Raw genomic sequence first — 18,046 nt, forward strand, 5'->3', positions numbered from 1 at the left:
CCTCCAGCTCTTCTCTTTCTCTGTCGCACTCTATCAAACTGGCCTTCAACTTGCCCTCATTCTCCATGACCTGCACCCAAGACAATGACAAGCATGTTCCGCTATGTATAAGAACAACAACCGAATCATGAAAAACAGTCTGGATGAATCAGTAATGATTCGTTGGTCATTTTTACGATGATTATGCATATTTTAAAACCACACAGTAAGAAAGAGTCTGATGGACATGCACATTTATACTGTATTTCCAGAAGTTTGTGGACACCTGCACTATCTTCTGAAATTGATGGTATTAATAGCAGGGATGCGGGGAAAACTCGATTCTTAGATGCATCGCGATGCGGACTTTAACGATTCTGAATCGATTCATAAATGTCAAAAATCGATTTTCTCCATTTTAATCTATAACGCAATGTTGACGGAACCCAAAAGGCGGAACTTGGAAGTGGGTAAGTGAAGCGCCCGGACAGCCTCTGGTGGCACATGAGCGAGAAATCTGACCGGCTCCCTCTGCATTAAAGCCAGGTTAGGTCAGGAGTCACTAGCCAAATGTTAAGAAGAGCCATTTTATCCTTTCAACAAAAATCAAACCACCTTGGGAGCCACAACATTTAATGTCCAGTGTGTCTCAGTGTGTGTTAATGTACTAGTGCAGGCTAAAAAAAACTGCTCCGCTTTAACGTTTAGCTCAGCTATAGCCGCTTTCCTCCCGACTCCGCCAGAAAACTTTTCCTTAAAAGGACAACAGTTTCTTGTAAAACGTCTCTCAACGTTTGACTGTTTTACGAGGCTGAAGTCGCTTTCTAATTCTCCAGCTTCTTGAAAGGCACCTTTCAAGGTAAAATTTGTACGGGAGAATTTGAAAGAGAAGCGACTTCATCTTCGCAACTTTTTAGTGTTTGACAGTTTCTCATTGCAGATTTAACGTATCAGGAAACCAACTGCGGCGCTTGTAAGCGTGAATAAGTCCGTTCGTCTCCAAACGTTCGTCTTAAATCTCTCTCTTTGACTTTTCGGCAGCTACTGGCGAGGCGAGACTGTCTGAACTGTTATATGACCTGCCGTCTGCATGCCAACCTTCAGGGTTAAAAGGTGGTGAATTAGCAGCGTGAAAGACGATTTATTGTTAAAACTGTGTTGAACGATCAGCAGAGCTTTTTATTGTGAAGGATTATTTTATTTTTACCTCTAAGTCTAATTCTGCTGCGGAGCCGCACCAGGGCAGAAAAAAAGAGCCGTATGCTTCCGACCACCTGAGTTAGCGCATGGAAGCACTTTGGCTTCTAAGAAGCTGAAGGGAAAAGGGACCTGGACAGGAGCCACACTGTACGCAAGTTGTGCCACACTAAACTAAAATATTTTAGAAACGATAAACGTGAGAAACCATATTACACGTTTTCACCGGTTTTCCATCCGATTGTAATTGCTCCAACCATCAAGCTTCCACCCAAATTGGAAGTGAATTACAAATCTATCGCAACTTTTATTACCGAGGACTACCGAGGGCTTTCACGCTATGCCCCCCACTGTGGAGGCGGGATACAGCGACCCGTCTCAAAGATGTTTTACTGACACAGCTACACCAACCCCGCCTCTATACTAAATCAATAAAATATACCGGAAGTAAATTCGTTATGAATCACTACAACACTTTGCTTTAAAAGTACAAAATACACAGTGAGGAAAAAAAGAAATCCTGTATAGAAAAACAAAAGACGCGTCAATAATCGTTTCATAATCGCATCGCAGCCTCTAAATCATAATCAATTCTCATCGAATCGTGAGGTGCCTAGAGATTCCCACCCCTAAATAATAGTGAGTTTGTCCTCTCAACTTCTACTCTTCAGGGACGGCTTCATACTAGATGTTGAACATTGCTGTGAGGATTTGATTGAGCCTCAGTGAGGTCAGGTACTGATGTTGGATGGTCAGTTCTGGATCACTCCAAATCCTCCCAAAGGTATTGGATGGATCTCCATCACTCCAGAGAAGACAATTCCACGGCTTCAGAGCCCGTAAGCTCAGCACTGGGCAAGGTGACCTTAGTTTCACGTGTGGACGCTCCAGGGCATCCCAATCTACTGGACAACGCTTTTCTTACTGAACTCCTGTGGCAGCAATAGGTGCACCTAAAATTCACTCATTTCAAGAGGTGTCTGAATACGTTCGGACACATACCGTATCTGCGTTTTTAGGCGTTTATTTTTAATGATATCTAATGACTTCTTTTCCCAATAAGCTATTCTGGAATCTCTAAGACTCTGTATCGTTTGTTACTGTTCACTTAAGCCTAATTATCTTGTTTGGCGTTTTAAAACGTCCTTACTCGATTAACCATGAAAACAGTAGGTAGATTATTCCATTCCCAATGTAATCAATAGTCACCGGCCTGGTATGAGGTTATTTTGGAGGGTGTAAACACTGTGCTGATCTATGGGTTACCTTTTTCAATTTTTCAGCAACTTCTCCTTTGTAGTCTTTGAAGGCCACAGTCAGTCTCTCTGCATTCTGAAGAGCTTGGTTTCTCTGCTGCTCCGTACTGGCAAAGAAACATATTTTTATATTTAAAATAACTAATGAATCCATTTTTAATCGAAACAAAATGAGTAATGCTGTTTCGTGTGTGACAAAGTGGACGCTGCACTCCCGGTTTGCCGATACACTGTAAATGTGTAATCAATCACCGTTTCCACTGTCGGGTCTTATCAGATAATTCGGCTTTAACTGCTTTAAGCTCCTCTTTGAGTTTCTCCACCACTCTGTCGCTCTGGACCGCAGTCTGCTCACTCGCTGCAAGTTTCTGCTCAGCTTCCCTGCAAAAATATTAAGATGAAATAAAGAGTCTTATTAAAAAAGGTAGCGATGTGACCCTGAAAGAGTAATGCAAATGTTGCTAATGTGACTATTTTGGACAAGTCTGGTAAAACTGACTATAAAAATATACAACTACATACTTATTTTTGTCCAACATAAAACCTGCGAGCTATTTTCAAATGTGAAATACCTGGTGATTTACACAATAGTACACTAAATGCTAACGAGGCTTACAGTGAATGTAGTCTATGTATTCAATAACACAGATTTTATCCGTTCCGTAATCAACCAGCAGTAATAACAGTTTTGGAGAGAAATGTTTGATCATAGAGAAAGGCAGAGGAGTTACAGCAGGGCTCTGGTTTGACTCTCCAGCTGTGACTCCAAATCCTGTATGTGGTCCTTCATCACCGACACACTAGTGCTCTTCACCCCCATGGAGGAGCCGAGCAAACGAATCTGGAAAACAGCACAAAACATACAGCAGTTTTACACGTTAATCAGGTCCAAATGGTTATTTTCACTCAGTCAAATTTTGCTGAGCAAAGTGCTGTGAAGTTGCAGGCCGTAATGTGAGCTGTGCTTCTACTACAACGGCGTTTTAGGGCCAATGTTAAAAAAAAATTTAAATAATAGACTTCGAGAATAAAATGGTAATATTTTGAGAATAAAATTGTATTTTTGAGAATAAAATGGTAATATTTTGAGAAGGAAGTTGGATTTTTCAGAATAAAATCTTAATATTTTGAGAAAGTTGTGAAGTTACAAAAATAAACACACAGTATTTGGAGGACATTGCGAACTTCCCTGGTAATAATGAGACTTTAATGACATAATTCGACTTTTTTCTCAAAACATTACAACTTCATTCTTGAAATATTACGACTTTGTCAAACTATAATACAGTATGTATTATACTGTATTATACATCAAATATTTAATGATTAAGATGCAATTATTTTAATAGTAAGCTATTTCAGGCAGCTCATCCATCTAATAGCTACACTAAGGCCCAGTCCCATTTCTCATTTTTACCCCTACCCCTTGTTTTCAAGTGTCACCCTAAGTGGTTGAGATCTTCCCTCTGAAATGAGACCCTCAAATAAAAGAGCATCACTTCATTAACAGCTACCAGCGCTGCTCTGTAGGCGACCCCGCCCGTCTGCAGGGACAGCAGAGGAGGGGAAAGTTCAGCTCCTCACTGCTGGGCTTTAGTCACATTTAGGGATCATACGCCTTCAAAGAGGGGGGCAATTAGTTATTATCACCCCCCCCTAATTCTTCAGTGAGATGAAGCTGAAGTCGGATATTTGCCAGATTATTCGAATTTTCCCATTCCGCCTTAAATAGAGCAGCTCTTCAGGAATCAGAATTTCCGGACTATTTAAGGTGGAACGGGAAGGTTAGCTAGGTAGCTTCAGAGACATCAGCATATCTGTGGGTTTCTTCGGTCTCTTCTGCTCCATTTTGTCGGTTTTTCTTTTTTTCTCATGTCTCTCCATTTGGAGTCTCTGAAAAACCTCTGTTTGGAGGGTCATGTAGGCCCAACACTTCACCCTCCCTCTCTATCTCAATAAGAATCGGGATGCCCTCCCCTAGACGTGAACACGTGAAACAGAGGGCTAAGGTCTCAGAGGTAGGGGCGAGGGGTGAAATGGGACTGGGCCTGACAGTGCGGTACCTTGGACCTGGAGCTGGCCAGCTCCAGCTGCGTGGCCTCCAGATCATTGATGAGCTGCCTGTTCTCCAGCACCAGAGAGGAGTTCTCCTGCCGAACGGTGCTGAGCTTCCTCCTGAGCTGAGACGTCTCGTTCTCCATGTCTCTGACTGAGTGGAGCTGCAGGAGAAAACGGAGAGTTTAAACTGTTTCGAACAGCTGTGTTAAAACACATTAACAGCATAAATCCTGAAATCATAACCCATTATAACAGTATTCAATCTGGATTAAGCAGTTAACGATGATAATTTTGATGATATATTTAATGAAGTCTGGAAGAGCAGAAGGCTTAGGTGACGCTGGCTCACTGCGCAAAATTATCTACACCTTATTTATTACATTTGTAAACTTACATAATGAAAATATTTTACATCTTTTATTTGCCTGTAATTCTATTCAGGATGGATGGATGGATGGATGGATTTATTCAGGTAGCCGTTATCCTGATTTCTACATTCCATAAATGTTTATGTATCGACATCAGTATCAGTAGATCTGCACCGGAATATTACTGGATCTTGGCCCAATTTTATATCGGTGCACCCCTTTTGCACTGTGTGTTTTTTAATACTATAGTAATCACATCACTATACCAGCTCTCTTCTTAATATACACTGTGCAATATATCAAAACCGCCACTGTAATGACTCTCACTGTGCACTTCAGACTGTAAATACTGCTGACACTACTAGTTACGTTTACACTCATTGTGTTGTAAAAAAAAAATCTGTCTTACGTGGTATTTAAACATGCAAATAGATACGCCTCTGCTCTCACGCTTTACTCTAACTTATGTCTAACGCTCATTTCTGTCTAAAATATAGAAGTTTATGTACAATTAACACTATATTTCCAAAAGTATTCACTCATCTTGCTTCACATGCAGTTGAACTTGAGTGACATCCCATTCTTAATCCATAGGGTTTCATATGATGTGGTCCACCCTTTGCAGCTATAACAGCTTCAACTCTTCTGGGAAGGCTTTCCACAAGGAAAAGAGTTAGGACTGTGTTTATGGGAATTTCTGACCGTTCTTCCAGAAGCACATTTGTGAGGTCAGACACTGATGTTGGACGAGAAGGCCTGGCTCACAGTCTCCGCTCTAATTCATCCCAAAGGTGTTCTATCAGGTTGAGGTCAGGACTCTGTGCAGGCCAGTCAAGTTCTTCCACACCAAACTGGCTCATCCACGTCTTTATGGACCTGCTTTGTGCGCTGGTGCTCAGTCATGTTGGAACAGGATTCCCAGACGGAGAAGCGTGACTGGTCACTCCAGAGAACATGTCTCCACTGCTCTAGAGTCCAGTGGTGGCGCTTTACACCACTGCATTCCACGCTTTGCATTGCGCTTGGTGATGTAAGGCTTGGATGCAGCTGCTCGGTCATGGAAACCCATTCCATGAAGCTCTCTACGCTGTTCTTGAGCTGATCTGAAGGCCACATGAAGTTTGGAGGTCTGTAGTGATGGACTCTGCAGAAAGTTGGTGACCTCAGTGCTCTATGCCCCTCAGCATCCGCTGACCCCGCTCTGTCATTTTACGTGGCCGACCACTTCGTGGCTGAGCTGCTGTCGTTCCCAATCACTTCCACTTTGTTATAATCCCACTGACAGTGGACTGTGGAATATTTAGTAGTGAGGAAATTTCACGACTGGACTTGCTGCACAGGTGGCGTCCGATCACGGCACCACGCTGGAATTCACTGAGCTCCTGAGAGCGACCCATTCTTTCACTAATGTCTGTAGAAGCAGTCTGCAGGCCTAGGGGCTCGGCTTTATACACCTGTGGCCATGGAAGTGACTGGAACACCTGAATTCAATGATTTGGATGGGTGAGTGAAGACTTTTGGAAATATAGTGTATGTCTTCCAATCTATCTATTTCTATTCAAGTCAAATCGAATCTTGGTGAAATCGATTTCTGTGATGCACTGAACCATTTCCTACAGAATCATATAAAATCATTGAGGTCAGAAATTTAAACCCATATCAAGCTTTTAATAACAGCCTCACTCTGTAATCACAGCTGTGAGCTCCTGAACATGTTCTCCACTCTGATCTCTTTAGAGAATTTGCGCTCTCTGGGTTATCCAGACAGGAGGATGCCTTTCCAGCTTCAGGCTTCTGGAGATCCTCTAAGCTGAGGTGCTCTGCCAAATCATCTGACCCACTTTCAGCTCCATGCTCAGCGACGCCGTCATGTTCTGACCAGCTGCCGGAAGAAAAGCCAAGTCAGAGATTCTTGTACTGCTTGATAGACTCAAACAGAAGCAGATATTGTCCAGCTATTCTCTACGGTCATAGGTAATAACATAAATAAATTTAAAGGTCCTCTATGGACACCGATCAGGCACAACGTTCTGACCACCTCCTTGTTTCTACGCTCACTGTCCACTTTATCAGCTCCACTTACTGTATAGCTGCACTCTGTAGTTCTACAGTTACAGACTGTAGTCCATCTGTTTCTCTGATACTCTGTTACCCTGTTCTTCAGTGGTCAGGACCCCCATGGACCCTCACAGAGCAGGTACTATTTGGGTGGTGGATCACTCAGCGCTGCAGTAACACTGACGTGGTGGTGGTGTGTTGGTGTGTGTTGCGCTGGTGCGAGTGGATCAGACACAGCAGTGCTGCTGGAGTTTTTAAACACTGTGTCCACTCCCTGTCCACTCTATTAGACACTCCTACCTCGTCGGTCCACCTTGTAGATGTAAAGTCAGAGACGACAGCTCATCTGCTGCTGCCCAGTTTGTGTTGGTCATCCTCTAGTCCTTCATCAGTGGTCACAGAACGCTGCCCACAGGACGCTGTTGGCTGGATATTTTTGGTTGGTGGGCTGTTCTCAGATCCACTCAGACCAGCACAACACACCACCACATTGATGTTACTGCAGTGCTGAGAATGATCCACCACCCAAATAGTACCTGCTCTGTGAGGGTCCACGGGGGTCCTGACCTCTGAAGGACAGGGTAAAAGGGGGCTAAATAAAAGTATCAGAGAAACAGATGGACTACAGTCCATCAATTTTTACTTGACCATTTTTAACCTCTCCTTTGAACAGACTGATGTATGTAAATGAGCCCTTTCCTGATTGGCTTTTCCTTCCAAATCAGCAGCGCCAAACTGGTATAGGCGCTTATTTGTGAATGTGCCGTTTTGCAGTTTAGTTTCCATGTATGAACGTCATGGACTGGGATACACTCTGAGTTTGCATACTACATCAAACTGAGAAAGGCTTTTCAATGATCTGGGTCCTTTAGACAACACAAACTTTCCTGGAGGAAAAAACAAGCTGAACGAGACCCCCATGCCTTACCTTAACGTCTCTCCAAGAGCTTGCAGATTTTTCTCTGTTAACCGCAGTTGATTTCTCAAAGAGACCACATCATCAACCAAGTCTCTGTCTGCGTTAAACATTGGTGGCCCTCATAACCAAGCCGGTGGAGAAGAAACCCCCTCACCCAAGCCTGCGTGAAAGAATGTACTTAATGTTAGCTTAGAAGTGCATCTGAACAGGTCTGCTTCACATCGCAAGGCACAAACAACATTGTTAGCTCAAAATGGACTTTTCAAGTTAACTAGACAATCCGACTCACAATTCAAAGGGGACGTCCACTATTTTTTCAAAATTTCTGAATTCAATCGTTTAGAGGTCAACAGTCATTCAGAGTGGTTTGGTGTGAAATGGTTCATTGTAGAGACTTGGATGTCTTTACAGTGGTGGTGATGGGAACCAAGGGTCACCATGACAACAACACAGATATAGACATTATATTTACTATCCAAAACCACCGGTGAACCCACACAAGTCGTCTGAGTTTTACATGTAATGCTGATGATGGCAAAACAGCCAAAAAAAATCCAGAAAACAAGTTTGCTTTGGGGACTATTTTGTTTTCACAGCACCCTGTATGTATCCCTCCACCATGACTGGACTAAAAACTCATTTTTAGCCCAAACTTTATCAAAAAAAGTACCACAAAACAATGTGTGAGACGTCAGGCAGCGTATTCCCGGCAGTTTCGTGTAACGTTAATAACCTTCTGTGAGGGAGCTTTCAGAGACGTCTGGTTCCCATCACCACCACTGCAAAGAATTTTTTGTAGTCAAGTTTCTCTGAAAATGAACAACTCCGCATCAAACCGCAGTGAACGACTGTTTATATTTCACCCACCGAATCACAGTGACTTTCTGAAAAATCGGTGGAATTCGCCTTTAAGCCTCCCGAGTTGGCTAAGCGGAACTTTCCGTTCCACCTTAAACAGCACCGCAGTTACATTCTAGCCGCTCCACCATTTAAGGTGGAACGGAGAATTACAAGCCAACCTCAAGTTTCGTGCTTTATGAAGTACAAAAAAGCGTAAGGGTACATAAATTGGAAGAATAAGCTTCTTGTTTTCACAAAAATAGAAGTAAAATCATCGAAACGTCAGTAAAGTGACGGTTTGGGCGTCAACGTTCAGCTCCTACCTGACTATCCGCATCCAATCAACAGGTTGCCAAGTAGCTTAGCCACTCGCTCTAACAGTTACGTTCACCATCTTGCTGCTGCTTTATTACCCTAAACTATCAAAAACTGATTTTTATGCACATTAACAGAGCCACTGCACACGTCTCCACTTCGCAGTAAGGGAAAATCATCGTTAAACACTTCATACAACGAAGCTATACAACCGCTTTAGCTCCGCCGGCTAAAATCCAAACAAAACGCTAGTAGACCCCTCCCGCCTTCTGATTGGCTGACAGCAAAGCAGCCGCAACGGATTGGCGGAGACCACAATAGGCGGGACATACGGATGAACCAATCACCTATCTGCAGCTACATGTCAATCAGAGCGACAGAACATGGTGATTGGTAGACACAGAGGCGCGGAGGTTGGCGGGACATGTGGTTTTAATGCTGTTTTAATCGTCTTGATGACAATAAAGTTAATTAACGTTGAATTACCAGCTTGACTGTACTCTTAGCTAAACTCCATAGTCATAAAATGTAAACAACAAATTTTGTGGGAGTTCCGTATCAAAACTGTTCCTTCTACACTAAAAAAAAAAAAAAAGCCCAAAAGTTAAAACTTATGTATTTTAATGACGTCAGTGATCCATTTCATTTTAAATACAGAATTTATATTAAAAATATTACTATCATTTTCATTTTCAACAAACTTGAATGAATTAAATATGGTTGAAATTAGACGTTCTTGTAGGATTTATTCAATTCCTTTACGTATTTATAGAGAGTTAATAGTGCTTTCTGTACTCGGAGCACAATTACTTGGACTGTGTAAACGTATTAAATGACGACACATGTTAAGTTCACAAGCATTTATCATCGTCCAGACTGTACTAAACACAGTGAAAGGACAGTAACTGAGTAACTGAGTAAATGTAATTAGTTTCTGTACTTTAGTATTTTTGGTGTATCTGTACTGAAGTTTCTCCGTTCTGGACTTTTTCCTTTCACTCCACTACATTTCAGAGTCTAATATCCGACTTTTTCCTCCTACATTTTGAGAAATCTGTCGTTCCTTTTGGTTTCTGTGTGTATAAAAACGTAACATGTCAAAACGAAAGAAGCGCAAAGCCAAAGCACCAATCAGGGCCCAGCGGTCACTTTGTTTAGAGCTGGTTTTGACCTGTCGGTCATACCGACCCAGTGCAGCACGCGGTTCAACGTCAGCGCAGCAGCGTAAAACTTTGGGAGAGTCTGTTCAACATAAATGATGAACTAACCTAACTTTGTGTAAATAGAGCTCAATATAGAAATATGTCCACATATGCAGTCGAGACTGACGCGGCTTTTTTCTGAATTTCTACAAACACCATTTCATTTTATAGTAAATGAGTTTGGGCTGGTTTATGTTTATGAACAGACGCCTACAGATCAACATAGTAAAGGAGCTCATCTGTGATCCTGAGTTTAAAGCCAGTTTTTATTAAACTTAAACTTGGAACAAAGTTGTAAATAAATCTGAAACTGAAACTTTGCTTGTGTGTAAAAAGTGATTTCAGAGCCACTCGGTTCTCCCTGATGGAAACTGTTTACCTTCAGTGTTTTGTGCTTCTGATCATTTTAATAGACGTCAGCGTCACTAATTAATGACGTTCTATTAAAAGACTGGTTTACCAAGAGAGACGCTGGAGGACTTTCACCTGAAATGAGTTCATGAAGCCAGTCTGGTTATAAAAATGATAACAGGACATCAGAGCCAGAATTACTCTTTTAGTACTTTTACTTTATACTTAAGTACATTTGAAGGGAAATACTTTAGTACTTTTACTCAAGTGGAGCTCTAAAGGGAGGAACTTCTACTTTTACTGGAGTGATATTTTAGTCTCGTTGTAAACTTTAGAGTCTAGTGTTAAAGAAATAAACGTGGCTTATATATTTCAGCTGTGGTCGAATTCCCTGCTTTAGAATTTCTACCCACTCGCGACTGAACTGCTAATTAGATGTTCAGCTCCTCGGTAAGGAAAGCGGCTATTGACGGACGCTAAATGACGTCATCGCCCGATTTGCATAACAGTCCATTTGCGTGTATATGAAGCTGTAGAATGAAGGAATAACGCTGTGGGAGAGAAAACAGTGAGTAAAAAACACCCGAAATGTGTCAGAACTACAAATGAACGTCTGCTGATTTTTTTTTTTTTGCCTTTGAAGCAGGCTGGACCTCTCAAAATAACTCCACGACTTTAATGCTTTGTCTAGACCCGCATTACATAAATCATTTTTACATTAATGATATAAATCAATGTTGCCCTGTGTTGATAATGTTAGCGTGTAGTGGTTGGTTAGTGTAGTGGGTAACACCTCTGCCTTCTACTGTAGACTGGGGTTCAAGCCCCCTACACTACACCAATAAGAGTCCTTGGGCAAGACTCCTAACACCACCTTCACCCACCTGTGTAAAATGATCAAACTGTAAGTCGCTCTGGAAAAGAGCGTCAGCCAAATGCCGTAAATGTAAATATCAAATTTAATCAGAAGGCTGTTGTGGAGGGCGGAGCCGCTGCTCTGCGCTCAGCCCTCCTCCTTTATCCGGGCTTGGGACCGCAAAGCGACACTTTGACAGCGTTACTTAGTTTTTTGTTTTCTTTCTTTTTTTCAATTAAAAAAAAAATAAAAAATTTTTTTTACATCCCGCTCTGTAAACAGGGGGCGGGGTCAGCCGCTTTGGGCATGCGCAGTTCATGTGCAGTGTGGCCGTGGAGCGGCGCGGCTCCGCTCTGGCTGTGAGACCGAGCACTGAGCGCTGTGGGACGGGGCTCAGGGCAGCACCCGCCGCTCGCTGAGGACCAGTGACTGAAGAGCGTGTGTGTTCACCTCCGTCTCCAAAAGTCTCCAATGACGCCAGAAAAAGTCGCTAGATTTGTCGCTAGTTGCTTAAAAAAAGTTTTTAAAAAGTAAAAAAAAAAATAATAATAATAAAAGTCGCCAAGTTGGCAACACTGATGTCGAGGTGACCCACAGTTACAAAAACCACGAACTATTGATCTGATTATTAATGTAATACGTCTTTATATTACGTCTTCACAATAAATCCCTGCCGTTGTTTATCTAATCTACCTTGTGTCCCCGTTACCATGGCAGCAGACCTCGCAAGGATCAGCAAGATCGCTGGTGTTTGTCTGGAGTATCGTTCAAAATAAGCAAAATGAGAAACATTAATATCCTGGTCTGAAACATTAAAAACACAAATGAAGTTGATGCGCATTGTTCCAGTTGCTCTGAATAACAAAGGCCGGATACCGCCAAACAGTAGCCAGCTGAAGTTATGAGGAGTCTGGCCGCTTCCTATCCGCCCCTCTAGAACAGGCCTGCTGAACAGCAGAGGGCGCCCGCGAGCGAGTCCTCAATGAATGGGAGTGAATGGAGCCCAACGGCTCAAAACGAAGTTAAAATAGTTTCTAACCACTCGCCCAGAACTTTCCTTTCATTTTAGAGAGTAGGAGGACGTATTTCACTAAAAAGAAAGAAAACTCGCCAATATTGTCCTTTATTTTTTACAGCAAACGGCGTTTGAGCAGCAGGAGGCGGGCTTTACTGCTAGAGCCTGATGATTGATGGGCGAGCGGATCCGCTCATTGGCTGTTCGCGCTCACTGACGTCATGGACCTACACGAGGCGCCGGTTTAAACTCGAGTTTAAAAGCTCTTAAAAATATAACAGCGGCGTTAAAACGCTTCATGCTGTCCTGTTTCAGGAAATTACCGCATTATTTTACACTAAAAATGTTTAAACATTTACGAACTATGATTTTGTTCAAATGCTCCATACAAACCCATTCATTTTGGACTCGGCAGCGCCCTCTAGCGTTAGAGAAACCTGAAGACATTGCAGAGAGCAGGAATTCGACTCAACATAAGCTGCTGCTGCACATGCACGGCCTCCTAATAAGGGTCAGTGGAAAAAATCCAACAGGTCTTACACAATTCAACTAAATCAGTTTTGGGTTTATGCAAATTGGGCTGCTTCTATTGAATATAATGAATATTTTAATGTTTTATGTAAAATATTTGTTTAATGTTTATGACGGCTGCAAGTCATTTTTTTGTGCGATGCTGAAAAGGCTATAAAGTGATTAAAATGTTCGACCATCTGTTTTGCAAAGTGTAATTTGAGGTCTAATATCAAGCAATCAATCAATCAACCAAGCAATCAATCAATCAATCAACCAAGCAATCAATCAATCAACCAAGCAATCAATCAAACAATCAATCAATCAACCAAGCAATCAATCAATCAATCAACCAATCAACCAATCAACCTTTATTTTGACACTCATTTTCATTTAGAAAAACAGGGATTGGCATGACAAAGAAAATAATATCTATATTTATTCATTTTAAATTAAAAGCAAATTTAAAAATAACAGTGAAAAGATAAAAATAGATAAAAATAATAAAAATAAAACGAGGTTTAATTGATAGGAGATTAAGATCAGAAGATAAGAGATTAATAAAATAAAAATATAATAAAAACAAATTAAAATAAAGTCAAAAAGTAAAGATATATAAAGTAATATAAAAGTAAATCAATTTTAAATGTTCAATGTGTTCAGCCACGCAGCTTCTGCGGCGGTTGCGTGTTTATTTAGCTCGGCAGGGCCCAAAACGCTACGATTCACATTTTAAATAATGAGGAGTTTTTTTTTTCCCCTCATGGCTCAAACAATCAGCTCAGCACACAGGCAAAGACAGAGAGCAGCTTTATTTCATATCCAGTCAAAACAGCTGTGACAGGAGAAATAAATCCAACAATAGACAGAAGCCTCGACGACTAAATATGAAGCACATTTTTCATATTTAGTGTATTTACCTTCACCTTCATTCCAGCTTCCGTTCTTTTCAGGAGACTCACTTTCAGCTCCTCAAAGAACCTGCAGACACGCCTCCAAAGTTCAGTCTCAGATGCTGGTTAGATTTACTGAAGTAATCAAACCCATTCAGTGGTGGTGGGGTCTGGACTCTGGGGTGGTCAGTCCATCGTCCAGCTTCTTTGTTTGATGTGTCGTCTCCTTTTCTCAGTGAGGTTCTTCTTGATCAGCTACACGTCCTTTCAGACCCACAGTGCTGAGTGGTCTTCTCACAGTGGAAGGATGGACAGAAACACCTGTGGATGTTTTCAGATCTGAAGCAGCTTGATTTTCTCCTCTCTCTCAGAGGGGAGAGGGGAAGGGGAGGAAAAGAGGAAAAGAGGAAAAGAGGAAAAAGGGAAAAAGAGGAAAAGGAAAAGAAAAAAGGAAAGAGGAAAAGGAAAAAGAAAAAAAAGAAAAAGGAAAAAAAAGAAAAAGGAAAGGAAAAAAGGAAAAGAAAAAGAAAGAAAAAGAAAGAAAAAGAAAGAAAAAGAAAAAAGGAAAAGAAGAAGAAGAGAAAACCATTTCAGTAGTTAATAATGTAAACAAACCGGCTTCAGATAAAAAGCCCAGTTTAAGGACGAATGACGCTGCAGTGTTAAATGCTCTGGAGTCGGGATTAAAGTCGGGATTAAAGTCTAAACAGGCTAAAACATGCAGAGCGTGCGCTGCTGCCAGTCGCCCTGTAGAGCCTGAAATAATCATGGGAAAGTCAGAGGCGTCAGGGCGAGTTCTCCACACCACGTCGCACGTCTTTACGTATTAACGTCACAGGCACAGGCTTAAAAAGACGCTCCGGCTCGATGTTTAGGCCTCAAAATCATCATCATCCTGAAGAAGATGTGATGACAACAGCAGACAATTCACTCACACCCTCTGAAGACACACCTTCACAGAGTTTAGCCCCCCCCCCATATCACTAGATTCATCCACTCAGGGAAGGGGACCGAAGCACCACCAACACTACAGAATCTTCTGCACGCTGTGTGCAATTACACATTTCCACCAGAGGGGTCTCCAAATCCCCAGATCTTACATACACGGTCAGAAACAAAGGATCTGCGCAGGTTCATTTCCCATTTATCAAAGTACGATCAGCGCAGCAGTCGCTTTAAGGTCCAACTGTGAAGCTTAAATCAGTTCCTCCAGGTGAAAAGTTTGTATTCGTTCCTTTTCATAACCGAATGTTTTAGAACAAAGCAGTAGAATAAAAGCCTGGAGGCGAGGCGAGGCGAGGCGGGGTGTGTGGAGTCAGTCCAGCTTAGAACAGATCATTTCAGTGGATTATGGTTCAGTTATGTTCCCTGACTGAAGGTACTGAGATGGACCCTTGAGGGTCCAACCCCAGTGACAGGAGGGGAACTGCCCCAGTGACAGTTTAGCAGCTTTAACAATGTAACAGCAAATCGTTCTTGTTGGCAGGTTTAAAAAAAAAAAAGCTTTGAGTGGAAATTGACATTTGAGGGAATTTTACCGTTTCAAACCATCACATAAGAAAAACTGACAGTCACAACAAATTTGGATTTGATGGGTTTATTTCTTTGGCTATAAAGCCTGCTCAAAGCCAGTAAAAAACAAAAATGAAAAAGCTGTATGGATCTAGCACTTGTACACCAACTGAGAAACGTTTCACACACATCACTTAGTTTGAGATTAAAATGAAACGAAAAAGAGGTATCGATGTCGAAGCCCACAACCTGCCTTACAGTCAGGCCCAATCCCATTTCACCCCTGGCCCCTTCCACTGAGCGCCTGGCCCTCTGTTTCGCGTGTTCACGTCTAGGGGTGGGCGTCCCGATTCTTATTGAGATAGAGGGGGAGGGTGAAGTGTTGAGCCTACATGACCCTCCAAACGGAGGTTTTTCAGAGACTCCAAACGGAGAGACATGAGAAAAAAAGAAAAACCGGTAAAATGGAGCAGAAGAGACCGAAGAAACCCACAGATGTGAGAATTTTCTCTGTTAAAAAATCAGGATAACCATCATTTTATCTTAGTTTAGTCGTTTTAGTGCGTTTTGGTCCTTTTCTTCATAACAAGCATAACAAAAATCACTAATAGTATGCCGATGTCTCTGAAGCTACCTAGCTAACCTTCCCGTTCCACCTTAAATAGTCAAGCAGTTCTGATTCCTGAAGAGCCAGGAGGTAACTGCTGCTCCATTTAAGGTGGAACGGGAAAATTCGAACAAGAATCTGGTGAGCATCTGACTTCAGCTTCATATCACTGAAGAATGAGTGGTGTGGTTGGTTAGTGTAGTGGGTAACACCTCTGCCTTCTACACCGTAGGCTGGGGTTCAATCCCCACCTGGGTAAGCCCCCTACACTATACCAATAAGAGTCCTTGGGCAAGACTCCTAACACCACCTTCACTACTACACCTACCTGTGTAAATGATCAAACTGTAAGTCGCTCTGGATAAGAGCGTCAGCCAAATGCCGTAAATGTAAATGGGTGATAATAAATAATTGCCCCCCTCTTTGAAGGCGTATGATGTAAATAAAGCCCAGCAGTGAGGAGCTGAACTTTCCCCTCCTCTGCTGTCCCTGCAGACGGGCGGGGTCGCCTACAGAGCGGCGCTAGTAGTTAACGAAGTGATGCTCTTTTTATCTGAGGGTCTCATTTCAGAGGGAAGATCTCAACCACTTAGGGTGACACTCGAAAACAAGGGGTAGGGGTAAAAAGGAGAAACGGGATCAGGCCTTAGTGCTCGTGGCTGTGAACGGCTGGATAACATCTGGTAATTTTCTATCAAAACCAAATTCGTCACGAAGTTAAGAGTACTTACAAAGCCACGTCGGCGGTCTTGATTAATGCTACAAAACACTTACAAAATCTTATGAAAATACTATCAGGAGACATCGAATCTGGTATTTGTTGTTTTCCAGTACATTCCACTAATCGTACTCTCGCCTGCTCTTACAGTGAAGTGTAAAGAAAGCATCCTGAGGGGACACGTTTCGCCAACGTCTCGTTAGTGTACGCTGTCTTCCAAAGCAATAAATAGCACCGAGATTTTCAAAAAAGCCTGAGTCGGTTGTAACAAAAATATTGCTGTTGAGTTTTCCTGAAGCAGATGAATATGAAGCTGAGAAAAGAAAAGGAAAAAAAACGAATGAAAAGCCCCAAAACCACACAGATCTGTCGAATATCGAGTTGCATAGGATGAAAACAAAACTAGGACACAGAGTTGAGCAAGAAAACAAAACAAAAAACCTAGAAAAATAAAGATCCTTGAGCTTCTAATGTTAATAGTGTGCATATTTGACAAAGATGCTCAACAGCAATTAGAGAAAAGGTTCCACATAGTTCTCAGGGTTCCGAGGGGGTAGGTTAACGATAGAAACGATTAAATAAAGAGAAAAATCACAGCTAAATATAAACATAAGGACTCCATATGCGATATGAGGGGACCTTCATCTAAGGTTATAGTGCTCAGTCTTTCATTCAAACTGGCAGAGGTTTTATTTATTTATTTATTTATTTTAACACTTTTCCCCCAGAAATCTTCACGATACTGTTAAATCTCTATGATTCTGATTATTATACTAGCAAAAGTCTGATATTATCCAGTTATTCATACATTCCCACTGAGTAACATTCAGTTCTAATATAGAAATTAATGCTGTTTAATTTCGTATAAACACAATAGCTTAAGGGAAATGAACACGTTTGTCTAGCATCGTCTTGTTTTGTCTGAGAAGTCTGGCTTGAGTTGCGCAATCGCAACAATACTGGATTAACGGGATGAACTTGTGCAATTCGAAGTGACTGAAATTATCGAAAAAGTCGAAAAAAATAAAAAATAAAAATAAAAAAAGTGCCCTATTGACAAATTGTTCTCTCCTAGGCCTCCTCAGCCTGATAGGAAAAGGAAAAGAAAAAAAAAATAAAACCTTAGTCTGCAGCAGCATACAGCATTGATTTGATTTAATAACCTCTCTGGGTTACCGCACATCAGAAGCTACAGCCGGGACACGTCCGGTTTCAAACGGTGGCCAATTGACCCATCTATGCTCCACCCACAACTGCGCTCCTTCATATTATACAACAATGAGTTCCGGCCATGCAAGCTGGTTGGTTGAGAGGCGTTCTAGCCGTGCTGATATTTCACCATAACATCATTTACTCACAAACGCCGTCACTCCACTGGGACGCCGTTGCTAA

At 41.9% G+C, this 18,046-nt stretch overlaps 1 protein-coding gene across 2 annotated transcripts in view; it reads right to left on the bottom strand.

Annotated features, from left to right (window-relative positions):
• ccdc18 (coiled-coil domain containing 18) overlaps positions 1 to 9,241 on the bottom strand; it is a 59,001-nt gene extending 49,760 nt beyond the window's left edge. For both annotated transcript variants that reach the window (XM_017712286.2, XM_017712285.2), the window contains exons 1-8: positions 8,999 to 9,241; positions 7,845 to 7,995; positions 6,542 to 6,740; positions 4,496 to 4,651; positions 3,164 to 3,273; positions 2,685 to 2,813; positions 2,443 to 2,539; positions 1 to 70 (exon numbers count right to left, since the gene is read on the bottom strand). The exon at positions 1 to 70 is cut by the window's left edge and continues 52 nt beyond it. In XM_017712286.2, coding sequence (XP_017567775.1) covers positions 1 to 70; positions 2,443 to 2,539; positions 2,685 to 2,813; positions 3,164 to 3,273; positions 4,496 to 4,651; positions 6,542 to 6,740; positions 7,845 to 7,945 — 862 coding nt within the window. In that variant the 5' untranslated portion in view covers positions 7,946 to 7,995; positions 8,999 to 9,241. The remainder of the gene's footprint in view (positions 71 to 2,442; positions 2,540 to 2,684; positions 2,814 to 3,163; positions 3,274 to 4,495; positions 4,652 to 6,541; positions 6,741 to 7,844; positions 7,996 to 8,998) is intronic.
• Between the last annotated feature and the right edge of the window lie 8,805 nt (positions 9,242 to 18,046).

The sequence above is a fragment of the Pygocentrus nattereri genome, chromosome 19 (genome assembly GCF_015220715.1).
Source record: "Pygocentrus nattereri isolate fPygNat1 chromosome 19, fPygNat1.pri, whole genome shotgun sequence".
Classification (NCBI taxonomy): Eukaryota; Metazoa; Chordata; class Actinopteri; order Characiformes; family Serrasalmidae; genus Pygocentrus; species Pygocentrus nattereri.